General features: G+C 48.7%; 1 protein-coding gene across 1 annotated transcript in view; it reads left to right on the top strand.

Annotated features, from left to right (window-relative positions):
* The window catches only part of tmem178bb (transmembrane protein 178Bb), a 928,396-nt gene extending 909,984 nt beyond the window's left edge, over window positions 1–18,412 (top strand). The window contains exon 4 of the mRNA XM_086009740.1: window positions 17,681–18,412. Coding sequence (XP_085865866.1) covers window positions 17,681–17,931 — 251 coding nt within the window. The 3' untranslated portion in view covers window positions 17,932–18,412. The remainder of the gene's footprint in view (window positions 1–17,680) is intronic.
* Window positions 18,413–18,975: the final 563 nt, after the last annotated feature.

Genomic DNA, 18,975 nt, shown 5'->3' on the forward strand with positions numbered 1-18,975 from the left:
TGTTCAATACAATACACATACTTAACACTGGCGACGAGTCAGGCTCTTACCCTGCGGCAGTTATTCCAGGCGGCTTCGTCCAAAGACAGGACGTTGAAGAGAGGTTTCAATCCTCAACACCCCACTCAAAACTGAAGGGCAGCAGAAATCCTGACAGCTTCCAGCGACTGGACGTGACAGGCATTAGGACCCTGAAGCCTCCATCAGCTTGTGAACCGGAGTAAAGACAGGACTGGGGAAGAGAGAGAGGTAGGGCGATAGCGATCGGCAGATAAGGGCCGGGCCGCTTTGAAGTGAGGGGCGCAGCCGGGCCAGCGATCGGGACCAAAGATAAGAGCCGCACTCGGACTGAAAGGCGCGGCGGCTGCAGAAGCTCAAGGTGCGAGAGTCGCGGTGCACAGCGTGGGCTATCGATCGCGGCGAAGATAAGGGCCGCACTCGAGGGCTGAAGGGAGACGGCGTCGGGGGACGGGTGAAGACCGCCAAGCGCGGGAAAACCGCCATTTTGTGGGCGGAGGACGACGGCAAGAGCGGGAAGCCGCCATCTTTGATAACAAGTAAAGAAAATAAAATCTGAGAAATTGCAAATCTACAATGCCTAAACACGGGAATATTAGCACCTTTGATAGTGACCTCGAAGATTGGGCCATATATGTTGAAAGAGTAAAAAATTATTGTAAGGCCAATAAAATTCGTGACCAAGATAAAGCTCTAACATTATTAAATTTAATGGGTGCGAAGACATACGGGCAATTGAAACACCTGTTATCACCAGATGAACCGGCGGATAAGACGTTCGATGAGATTGTTACTGTCCTGAAAGATCATCTAAACCCCACGCCGCTGATGCTAGCGGAACGATTTAAATTTTACGACAGAAGGCAGCTACAGCATGAAAGCAATGCTGAATATTTGCTGGAATTGCGTAAATTAGCGAAATATTGCCAGTTTGGAACGGGACTGACAGATGCACTACGAGACAAATTTGTGTGTGGTTTATTTAAACAGGATACACAAAAGCGACTGCTCGAGGAGAATGAGCTGACACTTGAGAAGGCGGTCACTATGGCAGCAGCACACGAAGCCGCAGCGAGAGGCACGGCAGTAATGCAGCTACGGTCACCGGAGCTCAGTGCACACAAATTGGGTGTGAGTTCTGGCAAATGTTATCGTTGTGGAAAGACAACGCATGATCAGAACCAGTGTTGGTTTAAAAACCAAGAATGTAGAACTTGTGGTAGGCTTGGACATATAGCTAGAGTATGCAGGTCAGGGAAGAAGACCAGCAACAAGAAGTCACCGCAAGGAAAATACGCAAAAGTACACAAGGTGGCCGAACAGGAGTCCGATTCAGACGCTAGCAGTAATGAACTGGCTGGCTTAAGCAGTATTGAACTGGCTAGCTTAAGGGTACTCAACGATGGTAAGGGTGCAGACCTCCAGACAATTTGGGTTACTCTTCAGATAGAAGGAGTCCAAGTAAAAATGGAATTGGACACTGGATCGGCATTGTCGGTCATGAATAAGAAAGATTACGGAAAGTTATTCCAACATATTCCCCTACAGGATACGGGGATTATATTGAAAACATACACGGGGCAAAGAGTGTACCCCATCGGGAAAATAGAGGTTGCAGTGGTCCACAAGGGCGAAGACAGTCAAATAATGGACTTATATGTGATATCTGAAGGAGGTTCTCCACTACTAGGACGGGAGTGGATTAGGAAAATGAATATGGACTGGCATTTCCTACAAACAATAACGAGTGAGAACTCGGTGAAGATAGTCGGCCCAGACTCTGGAACGGATGATGGTAAGCCCAACTCAGGTGCAAAAGACAAAGTTTCAGCACAGAATTCCACTGAGCAACAACAACATAGTTTAACTGTGGATTCTGAGTCTGGCAAGTCTACTGATGTGCCCATTTCTGAGGGACACCGGGCTCGAACTCAACTCCATTTCAAACTACAACAGCAATTAGAACAAATGCTTCGCCGTTTTGAGCAAGAGTTGAATGCAACGAAAGAGTTCTTTGATATAGAGTTGGAGAATCTGGAAAGACAACAGAAGCAGCTGATGGAGAAAATGGAGCAGGAGCACACAAAACGTCTGATGTCAGAGGAGTTAACGGTCAGCCAACTCCTGCATATGCTGAAGGACAGGACTCTGAAATGGGAAAAACTTGAACACGAACTTCAATATTCAAACAAAAGGGGTTCGGAGCTCTCAAAGGTTATTGGAAGAGCTGAGGTGGCAACACAGACTGAGATGACTGCAACAGAGCAGCCCTTGGATGCCAAAAGTACGCTGACTCACGTCAACGTAGAACAACAGACCGCTGAAACAGCTGCTCCGGTAGAGGGATTGAATGGTCCGATCAATCAACCTCCAAAAGAAGTTGAAGTAGTAAAATCTCAAATGAGGTCATTAGTAAACGACTTGCTGAAAGCCCAGAAAAAGCTGGATGAAGAGGTACGCATGAAGAAGTCTCTTCAGGAAAGATGTCTGGACTTGGAACAAAAGCTGGCTAACGCCCAGCTGGGTATGGAGGAAATAGAAGACCCTCTCGCTGGCCTAGATCAGGACGACACCGAATATTACTATGTCCTGTCCTGCCCAACTTGTAACTTCGACTCCCACCATACAGAAATCATGGAGGAGCACCGAAAGTCTACGGAACATCGGGAGAAGGTGGCTCTACTACGGAAAAAGGAGGAAGAGAAGGAGGAACTGCGCATGCAGCTGGCAGCTGACAGTGGAGCCCAGAGAGTCTCCAAGAAGCAGAAAAGGAAAAGTCAAAACAGAAGATGACCCATCTGAACCATTATTACCTCTACCAGATCACACACGTGGTCCCTCCGAATGGAGCCAATTCAGTTCGGAAGTTCAAACTGTTAAATCCATGGAAGGACTATTGAATGAGTCACTCCAGCAACGTGAACCGACTCCACCACAGAGATTGAATCTGTGAACTGTTTTCCGCAGAGACTGAATCTGTGATCTGTTTTGACATGAAGTTATCTATGTATCTATGTTATTCTGTTATGTAAACCTGAAGTTATATATGTATATATGTTATTACGTTATGTTAAATGGGGAGATGACTGTAAAGCTAGGAAGGGAGGAATGTTGTGTATGTAATATGTGTGCTACTTTGAACCTATGGACAGGACTGCACTACTTGTAGGGCGTAGTGATACGCAGTACCACTCCTGGCCATAGGGGTATAAATAGTACTGTGGGTACTGATCTCCCCTCAGTTCCCGCCTGTGGGCATGAAGTAAAGACCTACGTATAGTCCCTACCTCCAACCAGTAAAGACCTGTTTGAGTTATACGTTTAAGTCTTTGTGTTAATTGTTCAATACAATACACATACTTAACAGTAGATGTTTGTTCGGTAAACATACACGTGATGTAAATTTACCTGGATTTTGTGTCAGATGTTTTCTACTAAATTTGGTGCATGTGGCTAAAAGGGTGTTGCCATAGCAACACGTGTGGCTAGTCAGCAATTTCTATTGGGCAACACTCTGTTAGGGGGTAGGAGCTACCAGGACTGTCGCAAATTAAAACACAGCCCCTCCCTCCTTCGGAGAAGGGTTTTGCTTCTGTTCTGCACCTGACCCCTCCCCGGGCTGCAGGTGGGGGAATGGCAGAGTGGGGATTATCCAGGGTCAGGTACTGTAGCCCAGTGCCATTGCAGCAAACTTCCAACTTAAAGAAAATTTTATTGGAGGGGGGGGGAATTGAAGGGATTCTCTTGGCCCTCCTGGGGTATCACAATCACTTTCTGTTTCATACAAACTATAGCATAGACTAAGTAAATAGATAAATGTCTGTATGTTAGATGACGCAGGAGAATGTTCAGAATGTTTCTGTCTATTAGTCATTCTCAGGTGAGGCCGGCATTTATTGCCCATCCCTCGAAAAGGTGGTGGTGAGCCACCTTCTTGTACCGCTGCAGTCCATGCGGTGAAGGTGCTCCCGCACTGCTGTTAGGGAGGGAATTCCAGGATTTTGACCCAGCGACGATGAAGAATTGGTGATATATTTCCAGGTCAGGATGGTGTGTGACTTGGAGGGGAACTTGGAGGTGGCGGTGTTCCCATGCGCCTGCTGCCCTTGTCCTTCTAGGTGGTGGAGGTCGCAGGTTTGGGAGCTGCTGATGAAGAAGCCTTGGCGAGTTGCTGCAGTGCATCTTGTAGATGGTACATATTGCGACAATGATGCGACCCGAGAGAAAAATGTATAGGGGATATTTTCTTCTGTTTAGCTCCGGCCGGAATCCCAGGATGCAATGCAAACCTAGTGCATGCACACTCCAGTTAAACTATGCGATGGATAGAGCGGTTTCTGGAGTACAGAGGAGTGTGGCTATTGAAGCCGCCATTACTGGGCGAAAGCCATAAGGATCGATGTGTCAGGCGACCGACGGTGGGTGCATGGGGGGCAGGCTAATTAGAGGCAAGAGGTCATGTGGTGGAACCTCCCAGCATACGGTCCACCCAGAGTTGGCACCCAATCTCCACGCTGAGTTAACAACCCCTGCTGGAAGGTGTGAGTGTGGAGATGCTGAGTGCGGACAGGAGTGGGCATCAGCTGTGAAGCTTTTCAAAGTCTAATGGCCTACCGACAATCACCGATGAGGCTGACACATCAAGAATGGTCACTTGGGTGAGGTACTGGAAGGTTGGCAACACCTGTGGAACTGTACCCCAACCAGGAGTTATCACCAGGAGAAGCAGGAGGAGCGTTGATCCCAAGCTGCCCTGATATGTTTTCTAATGTATCGGTGTAACATAAAGAGTAGGAAATAACTGGATCTCTTCTAAATAACAAGGTTTCCAGAATGTTCCTTTGACTGGACATTTATGTATCTAAGACTGGCCACCACAAGAGGGCGCCCTGCAAGGATGGATAACTATGCACCTGGTCTGTGAGGATATTCAGAAGGCGTTAGATAAGGTGCCACATAAGAGACTTTGGGTTAGAAATTCATTATAGCCCAGGAATGGGCGGTATCATTAGAAATGTTGGAGAATTGGTGCCAGGTGCTAATGCTTTAAACTGCATGCAAAATTCGTTCTCACTGCTCAAAGAAATGATTTAAGCGTGAATTCAAGTCTTTAAGCCCAAGCTCACTGGTGTTACACTCAAAGCGTGGACCAATATCAGGTGCAGTCTAATCGCAAGTCATGATTGCCACAGGCTTTTTCCAGTTCTTAAAGGGGACATTCATTGATGCTGCAGAACCTCATTCTCAACATTGCTGGCTGTGCAGCTGCCTCAGCAAGCAGCAGCAGGTCAAGGAGAAGGAGCCAGAGGACTGAAGCAGCTCATGGCAGATCCACGCCCCAGGGAGAGAGCCTGCAGATTCTGAGGTCAAACATTGGAGGCGTTGGTGTTAGCTGTGGCGGTGCTCTCCCCGGCAAGTGGCAGGAATCCCTCGCCGCAAGTTTTCCGAATCATGTGGACGGAAGTAGTTCAGCACGTCTTGTGCAGCACTGTGGTCCCCAGGACCCACACACAGTGCAGGAAGAAATTAACGACCTCACTCGGGTAAATGCTTCAACAAATGCTACATACCACCATCTGAACCACAGTCTTCACACACTGCCCAAAGCACCACACCCCCAGCACTCACCCACCAACAATCGCTACCTACCAACACTCACACCCACATCTCACACCTTGCACACAATGACAGTTATTCAACTATGGCAGGCACATCACCCAAACACATTGCTCCACACTCACTCACACACTTTCCTTTCTCTTGCAGGTCAAGGATGGCTCACAACAGGAGGGAGCAGGCAGGGGACAAGCCAACACCCAATCACTGTCTGCGTTGGAAAATAGAGCGCTGCAGATTATTGGGTGCCAGGAGGTGGGCGCCATGACCACCGGCGACATTGACTCCCTTGGGGACAAAACGGTACGTACATCCCTACTCCTTCTTCTCACATCCCACTTCCCCCTCACCCAACAAATGTTTCGCACTTTCCAGCTAATCATGCTGTATGCATATATTTCTCCCTCCTGCCCCCCTCCCCTCACCTTAACCCGTGTGCCTTTCTGCTTTCAGATAATCAGCAAGCACTTGAGCAGCCTGTCCTTGAGGGCACCGTAGAGAGCGAGGCGGGAGAAGAAGAGGAGGAAGAACACACTGCGTCACCAGCTCAGATACGCATTCTTTAGAGCCGAGTATTGTAGCAGGATCGACACAGGGTGATGCACCGGGGATGAGTGGGCTGCAGCAAGGCCGGGGGGAAAGGGTGGCTCAGGGGCCAGTTCCCCGGAGGGTGCGTTCGTGCACGAGTTCTGCGGCACAGGACTCAGATGAGGACCTCGATGGGAGGCCTTTAGAAGAAGGGTGATGGGCATGCACACGGAGATGACAGGTGCAATGGCAAGGGTGCCGAGAGCCTCTCACCAATGACATGGAGTGTGGGGTAGTCCACCTCCAACATTGCACAAGACTCTGTGCACACCATGGAGCCCATCATTTCCAGTCTGCAAAGGATGGTAAACTCCCAGAGAGACTGTGGCGATCCAGACCTGATGAAGCGATCTGACAGCTTCCATTGCAGCACAGGCAGAAATGACGTCTTAGTGCTGTAATGCAGCCTATGGTTAGTGGCCTCCAATCACAGACTGTTCTCATGCAACCTCAGCTTGATGTCATGCAAGCTCTGACTGCTGCCATTGTGGCTGGGTCTACCACCAACGACCGGGGCTTTCATGGTGTCGCAGCACGCCAACAATCTGTGGTCCCGTAATCCCTGGTTGCAAGGGCTGGGCCCTCATGATGGCCAAGTTGTGGAGCGGGCAGCAGACCACCACAAAATGGGACACCCACTCAGCCGAGTACTGGAGGGCTCCTCCTGAGCGGTCAAGGCAGTGGAACCGTTGCTTCAGCAGGCCGATGGTCTGCTCGATGATGTTCCTGGTGCAGCATGGCTCTCATTATATGAGTGCTGGGCAGGAGTGTTGGGGTTGCGGAGGGGAGTCATGAGCCAGGAGGTCCTTGTCTCCAACCAGCCAGCCACGAGCTTGATGTGGCAGCTGGAAGAGTGCTGGCACACCAGCCTGGCGCAGGATGAAGGCATCGTGGCTGCTGCCAGGATAGTGGGCAGTGACATTGAGGATTAGCTGTCTGTGGTCGCACACCAACTGCACATTAAGTGAGTGGTAGCCTTTGCGGTTACGGAAGATCTCAGGATTGTTATGCGGTGCCCGCAAAGCCATGTGGATGCAGTCAATGGCGCCCTGCACCATGAGGAATCCTGCTATCCTGGGCAAAGCCACATGCACGTTCTTCCTGCTTCTCTCTGGTGATGGGGAAGCAAATGTAGTCCCTTCTCCTACTGTAGACAGCCTCTGTGCCCTTCCGGATGCAGCGATGGACGGTGAACTGCGAGATGTTAGCTATGTCTCCTGTTGCAGACTGGAAGGATCCGCTGGTGAAGAAATTGAGGGTGACGGTGACCTTGACTGCCACTGAGAGAGCCGTGGTCTCCCTGATCTGAGGCTGGAGGTCTGGTTACAGGAGGTGGCAGAGTTCTGTGACCACCTCCTTGGTGAAGCGGAGCCTCCTAATACACTGCTCCTCATTTAATTGGAGGTAGGAGAAGTGCTCTCGGAATACCCTCGGAGGGTAAGGACTTCTGTTGAGAGCCCTGATGGCCCTCCTGCTCCCTCTGGGCACATGTTCCAGTCTTTCTCGCTGCCTCCCCTCCCTCCGCCGTAGATCCTGGAGAGTGAGGTCAGCTGCCAGTACAGCCCCCATTAATGTAACCAAGTGTAGCAGTTTGATTTTTTAAAGAATAAATGTAACGACTTTTTAGTTGTCACAACACTCCTGATACTAAATAACGCTGAAATTATGGAATGAGACTGTTGCACTATGTGAAACTGACAAGAAAGCACTGAAATTCCACTAACCTACAGCTGTGACTCATTATTGACGATCCCTTTAATAATGTCCCTGGAGCCGGCTTCCTGTTGCTTCATGCTAGCTCTTCCTGTCGCTGTTTTCTCCAGGCGCTAAGGTAGGTGGCAACAATCATTTTTGCAGATTGGGTGGCCAGTGAGCGTTGCACACCCACTGAAGTCACAATCCACCTGGCGTTGAGGCTCCCGGTGATAACTGTTAGCGGCGGCGCTGCAGGAGGGCAGGATTTGATGTGCGGCGTTGGATTTGCTTTGCCCCGGCGATAATACTCTAGTGCCCTGTTCGCGCCATCTGCTGGCGCTAATGGGAGGCGTTAAGGTACTGAATTTTTCCCCCTTGTTTTGAGAATTAAGGCCCATGCTATTAAAGTGAATGTACCTGTATGGATAAAGGGATGGCTAGTCAAAGTATGGGGGTAAATAGATTGGCGGGATGTGGACAATGAAGTGCCCAAGGGGTCTTTGCTGGGATCTCCTACTTATATAAATATTTCAACATAGACACAAGAGGAATGACATTGAAGTTTGCTAATGATGGGTATGGAAGAACGCAGCAGACTGCAGGACAGAGATGGGTGAGCGAAGTGGGCAAATAGGTGGCAGTTGCAGTTCAATGCAGAGAAATGTGAATTTGTCAATTTTGGGGATAACGAGCAGTGAAAGGTTAAATGGTAAGGTGCTTCATTGGCGTGAAGGAACAGGGAGATCTTGGGGCGTAGATACATAGAACTTTAAAGGTGGGAGTGTCGTAAAAATGGGGTTCCAATTTTTATAGGGGCAATGAATATAAAAGCAAGGAAGTGATGAATTTGTACAAGACACTGGTTAAGCAGGACACAGTTGGGGTACTGCGTGCAATTCTGGGCACCCCATTATTGTAGTGCCATGGCAATGGGAGAGTGATGATTCATGAGAATGAGACCAGAACTGAGAGGTTAGAGTTATAAAGGAATGTTCAAAAGATTGGAACTTTTTACCCTGAGACCGAGAAGCTTAAGTGGGGGTAGGGTATGTAATAGAAGGTTTTGAAATTCCGAAAGGTTTTGAGAGAGCAAATAGTGCAAGATTGTTTTCACTGGCAACAAGGGGGCATAGACTGAAGATTAGCACTGGAAGAATGAGGCAGGGAATTAGAAGAAATGTTTTCACACAGAGGGTTATTAGAGTGGAGAATATTTCCCTATAAGCAACTATTGAGGCAGAGACTATAACACCAATGTAAAAGGGAATTGGGTCAGTATTCCAAGAGGAAAAAATGTAAAAGGGAAACGGGGGAAAGGGCAGGGAAATGGGATTATAGGTAAGAGAACTCACGGGAAAAAGCTAGCCGAATGGCCTCTTCCTGTGCTGTATGATTCTATGAAAAGTTGTATATTAGAAATGTGCATAGAATAACCGAGGCCTCTTACCTGTTACACACCATTTTAGTTCTTTAGATCTTGGGTGTTTATTTTCCCTTGGCTAAGTGACAGGAAACAGACAATCCTAAAGAGGGTGGATGAACAGAGAGACCTGGGGGTATGTGTGTACAAATCGTTGAAGGTGGCAGGGCAGGTTGAGAAAGCGGTTAAAAAAGCATACGGAATCCTGGGCTTCATAAATAGAGGCATAGAGTACAAAAGCAAGGAAGTTATGATGAACCTTTATAAAACACTGGTCTGACCTCAACTGGAGTATTGTGTCCAATTCTGGGCACTGCACTTTAGGAAGGATGTGAAGGCCTTTAGAGAGGGTGCAGAAAAGATTTACGAGAATGATTCCAGGGATGAGGGACTTCAGTTACGTGGATAGACTGGAGAATCGTAGAATGGTTACAGCATGGAAGAAGGCCATTTGGCCCGTCGAGCCCATGCCGACTCTCAGCTGGCCCCACTCCCCCCCCTTTCCCTGTAGCCCTGCAAATGTTTTTCCTACAGATACTTATCCAACTCCCTTTTCAAAGCCGTGATTGAATCTGCCTCCGCCACCCTTTCAGGCAGTGCATTCCAGGTCTTAACCACTCGCTGCGTAAAAAAGTTTTTTCTTACGTCGCCTTTGGTTCTTTTGTCAATCACCTTGAATCTGTGTCCTCTGGTTCTCGACCCTTCCACCAATGGGAACAGTTTCTCTCTCCTTGGAGCAGAGAAGGTTAAGAGGAGATTTGATAGAGGTGTTCAAAATCATGATGGGGCAGCTACTGTTCAAGAAAAAAGACTTGCATTCCTATAGCGCCATGAACATCCTCGGGACGTCCCAAAGTGCTTCTCAGCCAATGGAGCACTTTTGAAGTGTAGTCACAAGGGAGGGGAGGGATTGTTAAATTATACACTTGAAGTAAATGTTGTTTTGTAGGCAAACATGGCAGCAAATTTGCGCACAGTGAGATCCCACAAATAGTAATGAATTAAATAACCATATAATCTGTTTTAGTGATGTTGATTGAGGGATAAATATTGGCCAAGACACCGGGGAGAACTCCCCTGCTCTTCTGCGAAGAGTGGCGTGAGATCTTTTACATCCATCTGCGAAGGCAGACGGGGCCTCGGTTTAACGTCTCATCCAAAAGACGGCATCTTCGATAGTGCAGCCATCGCTCAGTGCCACACTGGGTGTGTCAGCCCAGAATATGAGCTGAAGTCTCTGGAATGTGTTTTAACCCACAATCTTGTGGCTCGAAGGAGAGATTGCTACCCACGGAGCCTGTCCTGAGGGCTACAGAAGGGGTCCAAGTTGCATTGATAGGTTCCTCACCTTTCCTCTTTCTTACCCTCCATTCCTTGTATCTTTTATTTCTCTTGCCTCAAGCCAACTGGCTGTGTGATTGGCAAATATATGCTGCAAAACAGGCAGCAATGGAGTCAGCGATATCCCAGGATTCACAGCAGCAGTGAACGGCATCTATTAAGGCCAAAGGCCAGGGTCACTCAGCCTCCATCGTTCTGCGCCGGGCACCACAACAGGAATGGCTGATCAAAACCCTTCCCAAATCTCTCATTTTGGAAAGAGGAAGCAGCTTCATAATACCTGAGCTTCCTCTGACCAATTTATGGCTTGTAATTCAGAGTACGCCACTTTGAAGTCTTTGGTGGCATTTTAAAACGAAAGCTATTTAAGTGTGAACCCATTAAATATTTTATTACACTCAAATGCCATCCATTAACCAACCTATTCTGTCAAGCGCGTAATGAGAGAAATTTACTTGAAGTGTATAATTTAACAATCCTTGCCCTCCCTTGTGAATAAGTGCATGTGAACTAGAGGGCAGTCTATGCAAACAAATGAAACAGCCCACTTCAAACCACCCTAAACACTCATACCATCAACATTACAACTCCGCATCAGTTCGTGGTGGCACCACAGCTTATTGCCTTGTCTACTCCTTTCAAGTGTCTATTGAAGGTCAGTCTTAATCTCTCCCATGTTCAGGGCACTCTGAGCCATGCTCAGCTTTACACACACTAGTGTGGAATATTGTAGAGCAAAAACCGATGTGGTGACTGGGATTTCAGTAAAATAGAGTTTTAGATACATAATCTACATCCTGTGTAAACTTCAACTGAGAATAACAAACAGCAGTACAAATGTCTGATCTTCCAGACCAGGGGTGTGCCTGCAGAGAGCACAGTGAGCTGTACAACACTGGGGTACAGTACTGGTGGGTACAGGTCTGTCGCTGTATAACACTGGGGTACAGTACTGGTGGGTACAGGTCTGTCGCTATATAACACTGGGGTGCAGTACTGGCGGGTACAGGTCTGTCGCTGTATAACACTGGGGTACAGTACTGGTGGGTACAGGTCTGTCACTGTATAACACTGGGGTACAGTACTGGTGGGTACAGGTCTGTCGCTATATAACACTGGGGTACAGTACTGGCGGGTACAGGTCTGTCGCTATATAACACTGGGGTACAGTACTGGCGGGTACAGGTCTGTCGCTGTATAACACTGGGGTACAGTACTGGTGGGTACAGGTCTGTCACTGTATAACACTGGGGTACAGTACTGGTGGGTACAGGTCTGTCGCTATATAACACTGGGGTACAGTACTGGCGGGTACAGGTCTGTCGCTGTATAACACTGGGTTACATTACTGGTGGGTACAGGTCTGTCACTGTTTAACACAGGGATACAGTACTGGTGGGTACAGAACTGTCACTGTATAACAGTGGGGTACAGTACTGGTGGGTACAGGGCTCTCACAGTATAACACTGGGGTACAGCACTGGTGGGTACAGGTCTGTCACTGTATAACACTGGGGTACAGTGCTGGTGGGTACAGGTCTGTCACTGTATAACACGGGTACAGTACTGGTGGGGGCAGGTCTGTCACTGTATAACAATAGGGTACAGTGCTGGTGGCTACAGGTCTGTCACTGTATAACACTGGGCTACAGTACTGGTGGGTACAGGCCTGTCACTGTATAACACTGGGGTACAGTACGGTTGGGTACAGGTATAACACTGGGGTACAGTACTGGTGGGCACAGGTCTGTCACGAACACTGGGGTACAGTACTGGTGGGTACAGGTCTGTCACTGTATAACACTGGGGTACAGTACTGGTCGGTACAGGTCTATCACTAACACTGGGGTACAGTACTGGCGGGTACAGGTCTGTCACTGTAGAACACTGGGGTACAGTACTGGCGGGTACAGGTCTGTCACTGTATAACACTGGGGTACAGTACTGATGGGTACAGGTCTGTCGCTGTATAACACTGGGGTACAGTACTGGTGGGTACAGGTCTGTCGCTGTATAACACTGGTGTACAGTACTGCTGGGTACAGGTCTGTCGCTGTATAACACTGGGGTACAGTACTGGTGGGTACAGGTCTGTCACTGTATAACACTGGGGTACAGTACTGGTGGGTACAGGTCTGTCACTGTATAACACTGGGGTACAGTACTGGTGGGTACAGGTCTGTCACTGTATAACACTGGGGTACAGTACTGGTGGGTACAGGTCTGTCACTGTATAGCACTGGGGTACAGTACTGGTGGGTACAGGTCTGTCACTGTATAACACTGGGGTACAGTACTGGCGGGTACAGGTCTGTCACTGTAAAACACTGGGGTACAGTACTGGTGCTTACAGGTCTGTCACTGTATAACACTGGGGTACAGTACTGATGGGTACAGGTCTGTCACTGTATAACAGTGGGGTACAGTACTGGTGGGTACAGGTCTGTCACTGTATAACATTGGGGTACAGTACTGGTGGGTACAGGTCTGTCACTGTATAACACTGGGGTACAGTACTGGTGGGTACAGGTCTGTCACTGTTTATCACTGGGGTACATTACTGGTGGGTGCAGGTCTGTCACTGTATAACACTGTGGTACAGTACTGGTGGGTACATGTCTGTCACTGTATATCACTGGGGTACATTACTGGTGGGTGCAGGTCTGTCACGGTATAACACTGGGGTATAGTACTGGTGGGTACAGGTCTGTCGCTGTATAACACTGGGTTACAGTACTGGTGGGTACAGGTCTGTCACTGTATAACACAGGGATACAGCACTGGTGGGTACAGAACTGTCACTGTATAACAGTGGGGTACAGTACTGGTGGGTACAGGCCTCTCACAATATAACACTGGGGTACAGCACTGGTGGGTACTGGTCTGTCACTGTATAACACTGGGGTACAGTACTGGTGTGTACAGGTCTATCACTAACACTGGGGTACAGTACTGGTGGGTACAGGTCTGTCACTGTATAACACTGGGCTGCAGTACTGGTGGGTACAGGTCTATCACTAACACTGGGGTACAGTACTGGTGGGTACAGGTCTGACACTGTATAACACTGGGCTACAGTACTGGTGGGTACAGGTCTATCGCTAACATTGGGGTGTTGAGGCTGCCGCGGAACACGAATGGAGGCCGAACCGATCTGAGGAACACATGGCTTTTTATTACATTCTCTTGAGAGATGGCTGCCCCAGCTCTTCTCTCTGCTAAACCCGAAAACCGAATGGGGCGACGCCCGCGCTTTTGTGTACACACTGAGGGCGACGACCGCTCCTTTGTCATGCCTTAAAGGCAGCATGCTTCTTAAAGGCAAGGTGCCCGATTTATTGTCCACGGGCGGAAAAGTGGATTGCGCCCGTTTAGGTGCCGATCCGCCAGAGGGGTGCAGTATTGATGGGTACAGGTCTATAACACTGGGGTACAGTACTGGTGGGTACAGGTCTGTCACTGTATAACACTGGGGTACAGTACTGCTGGGTACAGGTCTGTCGCTGTATAACACTGGGGTACAGTACTGGTGGGTACAGGTCTGTCACTAACACTGGGGTACAGTACTGGTGGGTACAGGTCTGTCACTGTATAACATTGGGGTACAGTATTGATGGGTACAGGTCTGTCGCTGTATAACACTGGGGTACAGTGCTGGTGGGTACAGGTCTGTCACTAACGCTGGGGTACAGTACTGGTGGGTACAGGTCTGTCACTGTAGAACACTGGGGTACAGTACTGGCGGGTACAGGTCTGTCACTGTATAACAGTGGGGTACAGTACTGATGGGTACAGGTCTGTCGCTGTATAACACTGGGGTACAGTACTGGTGGGTACAGGTCTGTCGCTGTATAACACTGGGGTACAGTACTGCTGGGTACAGGTCTGTCGCTGTATAACACTGGGGTACAGTACTGGTGGGTACAGGTCTCTCACTGTATAACACTGGGGTACAGTACTGGTGGGTACAGGTCTGTCACTGTATAACACTGGGGTACAGTACTGGTGGGTACAGGTCTGTCACTGTATAACACTGGGGTACAGTACTGGTGGGTACAGGTCTGTCACTGTATAGCACTGGGGTACAGTACTGGTGCTTACAGGTCTGTCACTGTATAACACTGGGGTACAGTACTGATGGGTACAGGTCTGTCACTGTATAACACTGGGGTACAGTACTGGCGGGTACAGGTCTGCCACTGTATAACATTGGGGTACAGTACTGGTGGGTACAGGTCTGTCACTGTACAACACTTGGGTACAGTACTGGTGGGTACAGGTCTGTCACTATATAACACTGGGTTACAGTACTGGTGGGTACTGGTCTGTCATTGTATTACACTGAGGTACAGTACTCGTGGGTACAGGTTTGTCACTGTATAACACTGGGGTACAGTACTGGCGGGTACAGGTCTGTCACAATGTAACACTGGGGTACAGTACTGGCGGATACAGATCTGTCACTGTATAACACTGGGATACAGTGCTGGCGGGTACAGGTCTGTCACTGTATAACACTGTGGTACAGTACTGGTGGGTACATGTCTGTCACTGTATATCACTGGGGTGCATTACTGGTGGGTGCAGGTCTGTCACTGTATAACACTGGGGTATAGTACTGGTGGGTACAGGTCTGTCGCTGTATAACACTGGGTTATAGTACTGGTGGGTACAGGTCTGTCACTGTATAACACAGGGATACAGTACTGGTGGGTACAGAACTGTCACTCTATAACAGTGGGGTACAGTACTGGTGGGTACAGGTCTCTCACAGTATAACACCGGGGTACAGCACTGGTGGGTACAGGTCTGTCACTGTATAACACTGGGGTACAGTACTGGTGGGTACAGGTCTGTCACTGTATAACACGGGTACAGTACTGGTGGGGGCAGGTCTGTCACTGTATAACACTAGGGTACAGTACTGGTGGGTACAGGTCTGTCACTGTATAACACTGGGCTACAGTACTGGTGGGTACAGGCCTGTCACTGTATAACACTGGGGTACAGTACTGGTGGGTACAGGTCTATCACTAACACTGGGGTACAGTACTGGTGGGTACAGGTCTGTCACTGTATAACACTGGGCTACAGTACTGGTGGGTACAGGTCTATCACTAACACTGGGGTACAGTACTGGTGGGTACAGGTCTGACACTGTATAACAGTGGGCTACAGTACTGGTGGGTACAGGTCTATCGCTAACATTGGGGTGTTGAGGCTGCCGCGGAACACGAATGGAGGCCGAACCGATCTGAGGAACACATGGCTTTTTATTACATTCTCTTGAGAGATGGCTGCCCCAGCTCTTCTCTCTGCTAAACCCGAAAACCGAATGGGGCGACACCCGTGCTTTTGTCTACACACTGACGGCGTCGCCCGCTCCTTTGTCATGCCTTAAAGGCAGCATGCTTCTTAAAGGCAAGGTGCCCGATTTATTGTCCACGGGCGGAAAAGTGGATTGCGCCCGTTTAGGTGGCGATCCACCAGAGGGGTGCAGTATTGATGGGTACAGGTCTATAACACTGGGGTACGGTACTGGTGGGCACAGGTATGTCACTAACACTGGGGTACAGTACTGGTGGGTACTGGTCTGTCACTGTATAACATTGGGGTACAGTATTGATGGGTACAGGTCTGACACTAACACTGGGGTACAGTACCGGTGGGTACAGGTCTGTCACTGTATAAAATTGGGGTACAGTATTGATGGGTACAGGTCTGTCACTAACACTGGGGTACAGTACCGGTGGGTACAGGTCTGTCACTGTATAACACTGGGGTACAGTACTGGCGGGTACAGGTCTGTCACTAACACTGTGGTACAGTACTGGTGGGTACAGGTCTGTCACTAACACTGGGGTACAGTACTGGTGGGTACAGGTCTGTCACTAACACTGTGGTACAGTACTGGTGGGTACAGGTCTGTCACTAACACTGGGGTACAGTACTGGTGGGTACAGGTCTGTCACTGTATAACATTGGGGTACAGTATTGATGGGTACAGGTCTATCACTAACATTGGGGTACAGTATTGGTGGGTACAGGTCTGTCACTAACACTGGGGTACAGTACTGGTGGGTACAGGTCTGTCACTGTATAACACTGGGGTACAGTACTGGTGGGTACAGGTCTGTCACTAACACTGGGGTACAGTACTGGTGGGTACAGGTCTGTCACTAACACTGGGGTACAGTACTGGTGGTAACAGGTCTGTCACTGTATAACATTGGGGTACAGTATTGATGGGTACAGGTCTATCACTAACATTGGGGTACAGTATTGGTGGGTACAGGTCTGTCACTAACACTGGGGTACAGTACTGGTGGGTACAGGTCTGTCACTGTATAACACTTACTTTCTATCTTAAGTGTGATTTTTCTGATATTGTACTAGTAGCAATGCACAATAAGACCTGAGAGCCAGGGAGCTCACCCTGTTCCGTTAGTTGTCGCAGCGGGTAAGGGACGGAGAGATGATGCAAGTACTTACAGCAGTGAGTGAGAGTTAGTGGCTCGGTGTTGTGTAATTTTAAATACATATACAGGTTATAAGAGCAGGGAGGCCATTTACACACCCACTTTTAGAGTGTTTTTATCCTCGTCCATTTTCTCCTGTGATATCCTCTTATGATTGCGTTAGCTGCTATCTCACATGGACAATGGTCTCTTGGGTGAGGTGTACTGAGGCTCCCAGCCTCCTCCCCAATCTCTTCCCCCGGTACCAAGCTGTACCAAGTGGCAAGAGTCAAGGGAGGAGGGGCGTGGAGTGGGCAGCAAGATGGACACCAGGAGATGCACAAGAGCTGAAAGGGAAAGAGATTACTATTTGGGTGGGACCATTCATCGGAACCTTTGAATGAAAGATTACTTTACCAGTTCAATGCTCAATACTAAATAACCCGCTTCCGGAATGTTCTGTTGCTGTGTTGCATCTGCATTTCTGTTGTACCTCAGGCGGTAATTTGTGGTTTTAACCAAGTGCTTTTGTCTCTTTTTGCAGGGACGTTTTGCATCATTTCACTGTGCACCTGCGTCGCCGGAATTAACTTTGAACTCTCCCGCTACCCCAGATACCTGTATGGTCTTCCCGACGACATCAGCCACGGGTACGGCTGGTCTATGTTCTGTGCCTGGGGCGGCCTCGGCTTAACGCTCATCGCTGGATTCTTCTGCACTCTGGCACCTTCAGTCCAAACCGTCCCCAGGACGAGCTACCCTAAATCCAGGCCGGAAAACGGGACAGTGTGCTGAAGCTGAAGGACGTGGCTAATTCAGAGGGGGACCAGGCCAAGGGTCTTGCTCACTCGGTGCCTGGCTTGATGGACCTTTGATGACACAAGCTGGAAATTATCCAACAGCAAACCCTGAGCAGTGTATAATTCTTGACTTATATGTTAGTCTTATTTCTTTCAATGAAGAAGAACTCTATGTATATGCTGTATCTATACTGTTGCATTCAGTGGAGATGATCAACACTCTGACATCTTGCTTGTGTCGATGAATAGGTTTGATTAGTCAAGTTCATCATGGTGGATATGTCCCAACTTACCTGCTGTAGTGTACAGAAATCTCCTCCATTAAAACCCAGAACTCTATGTGTTGGGAGTATTTTCACGGATCATTTTCATACTGACTTGTGTGTGTGTGTGTTTTATGATCAGTGTATCTTGTGAAATTGTAATTTTTTTTCTTCCCTGCAGAAATAAACTGTACTGGAATCTGAATTTGAACAGGGGCTGAATTCTGCCTTGGTAACATGTGGTAATGTTCTTCACTCTGAGTTTTTAAAAATTAAATTTCTCCCCATGGTTTGGAGGTGATGATTGGGTGTGGGTATGGTTCATAGTGGCAGGCACACCTTTGGTCCCTTATCCAGTTCGGCAGTGTTGGGCTTGGCAGGATAAGGCATTCGTTTTGTCATGCAATTGAATTTTAATTTAGTCTTGATTACATCTTCTTCTTAGGCAGTCCCTCGGAACCGAGGATGACTTGCTTTCACATTAAAAATGAGCTCGCAGGTGACTGATTAGTCCAATGCGGGACCTACAGTCTCTGTCACAGGTGGGGCAGACGGTGGTTGAAGGGGCGGCTGGGTGGGGTGCTTGGGTTGACGTGCGCTCCTTGCGCTGCCTGCGCTTGGCTTCCGCTTGCTCCCGGCGAAGAGACTCGAGGTGTTTGGCGCCTTCCCAGATGCTTCTCCTCCACTTTGTGCGGTCTTGGGCCAGGGATTCCCAGGTGTCGGTGGGGATGTTACACTTTTTCAAGGAAGCTTTGAGAGTGTCCTTTAAGCGTTTC

Source organism: Somniosus microcephalus, chromosome 16 (assembly GCF_052327205.1).
Source record: "Somniosus microcephalus isolate GS21.2 chromosome 16, FLI_Smic_1.0, whole genome shotgun sequence".
Lineage (NCBI taxonomy): Eukaryota > Metazoa > Chordata > Chondrichthyes > Squaliformes > Somniosidae > Somniosus > Somniosus microcephalus.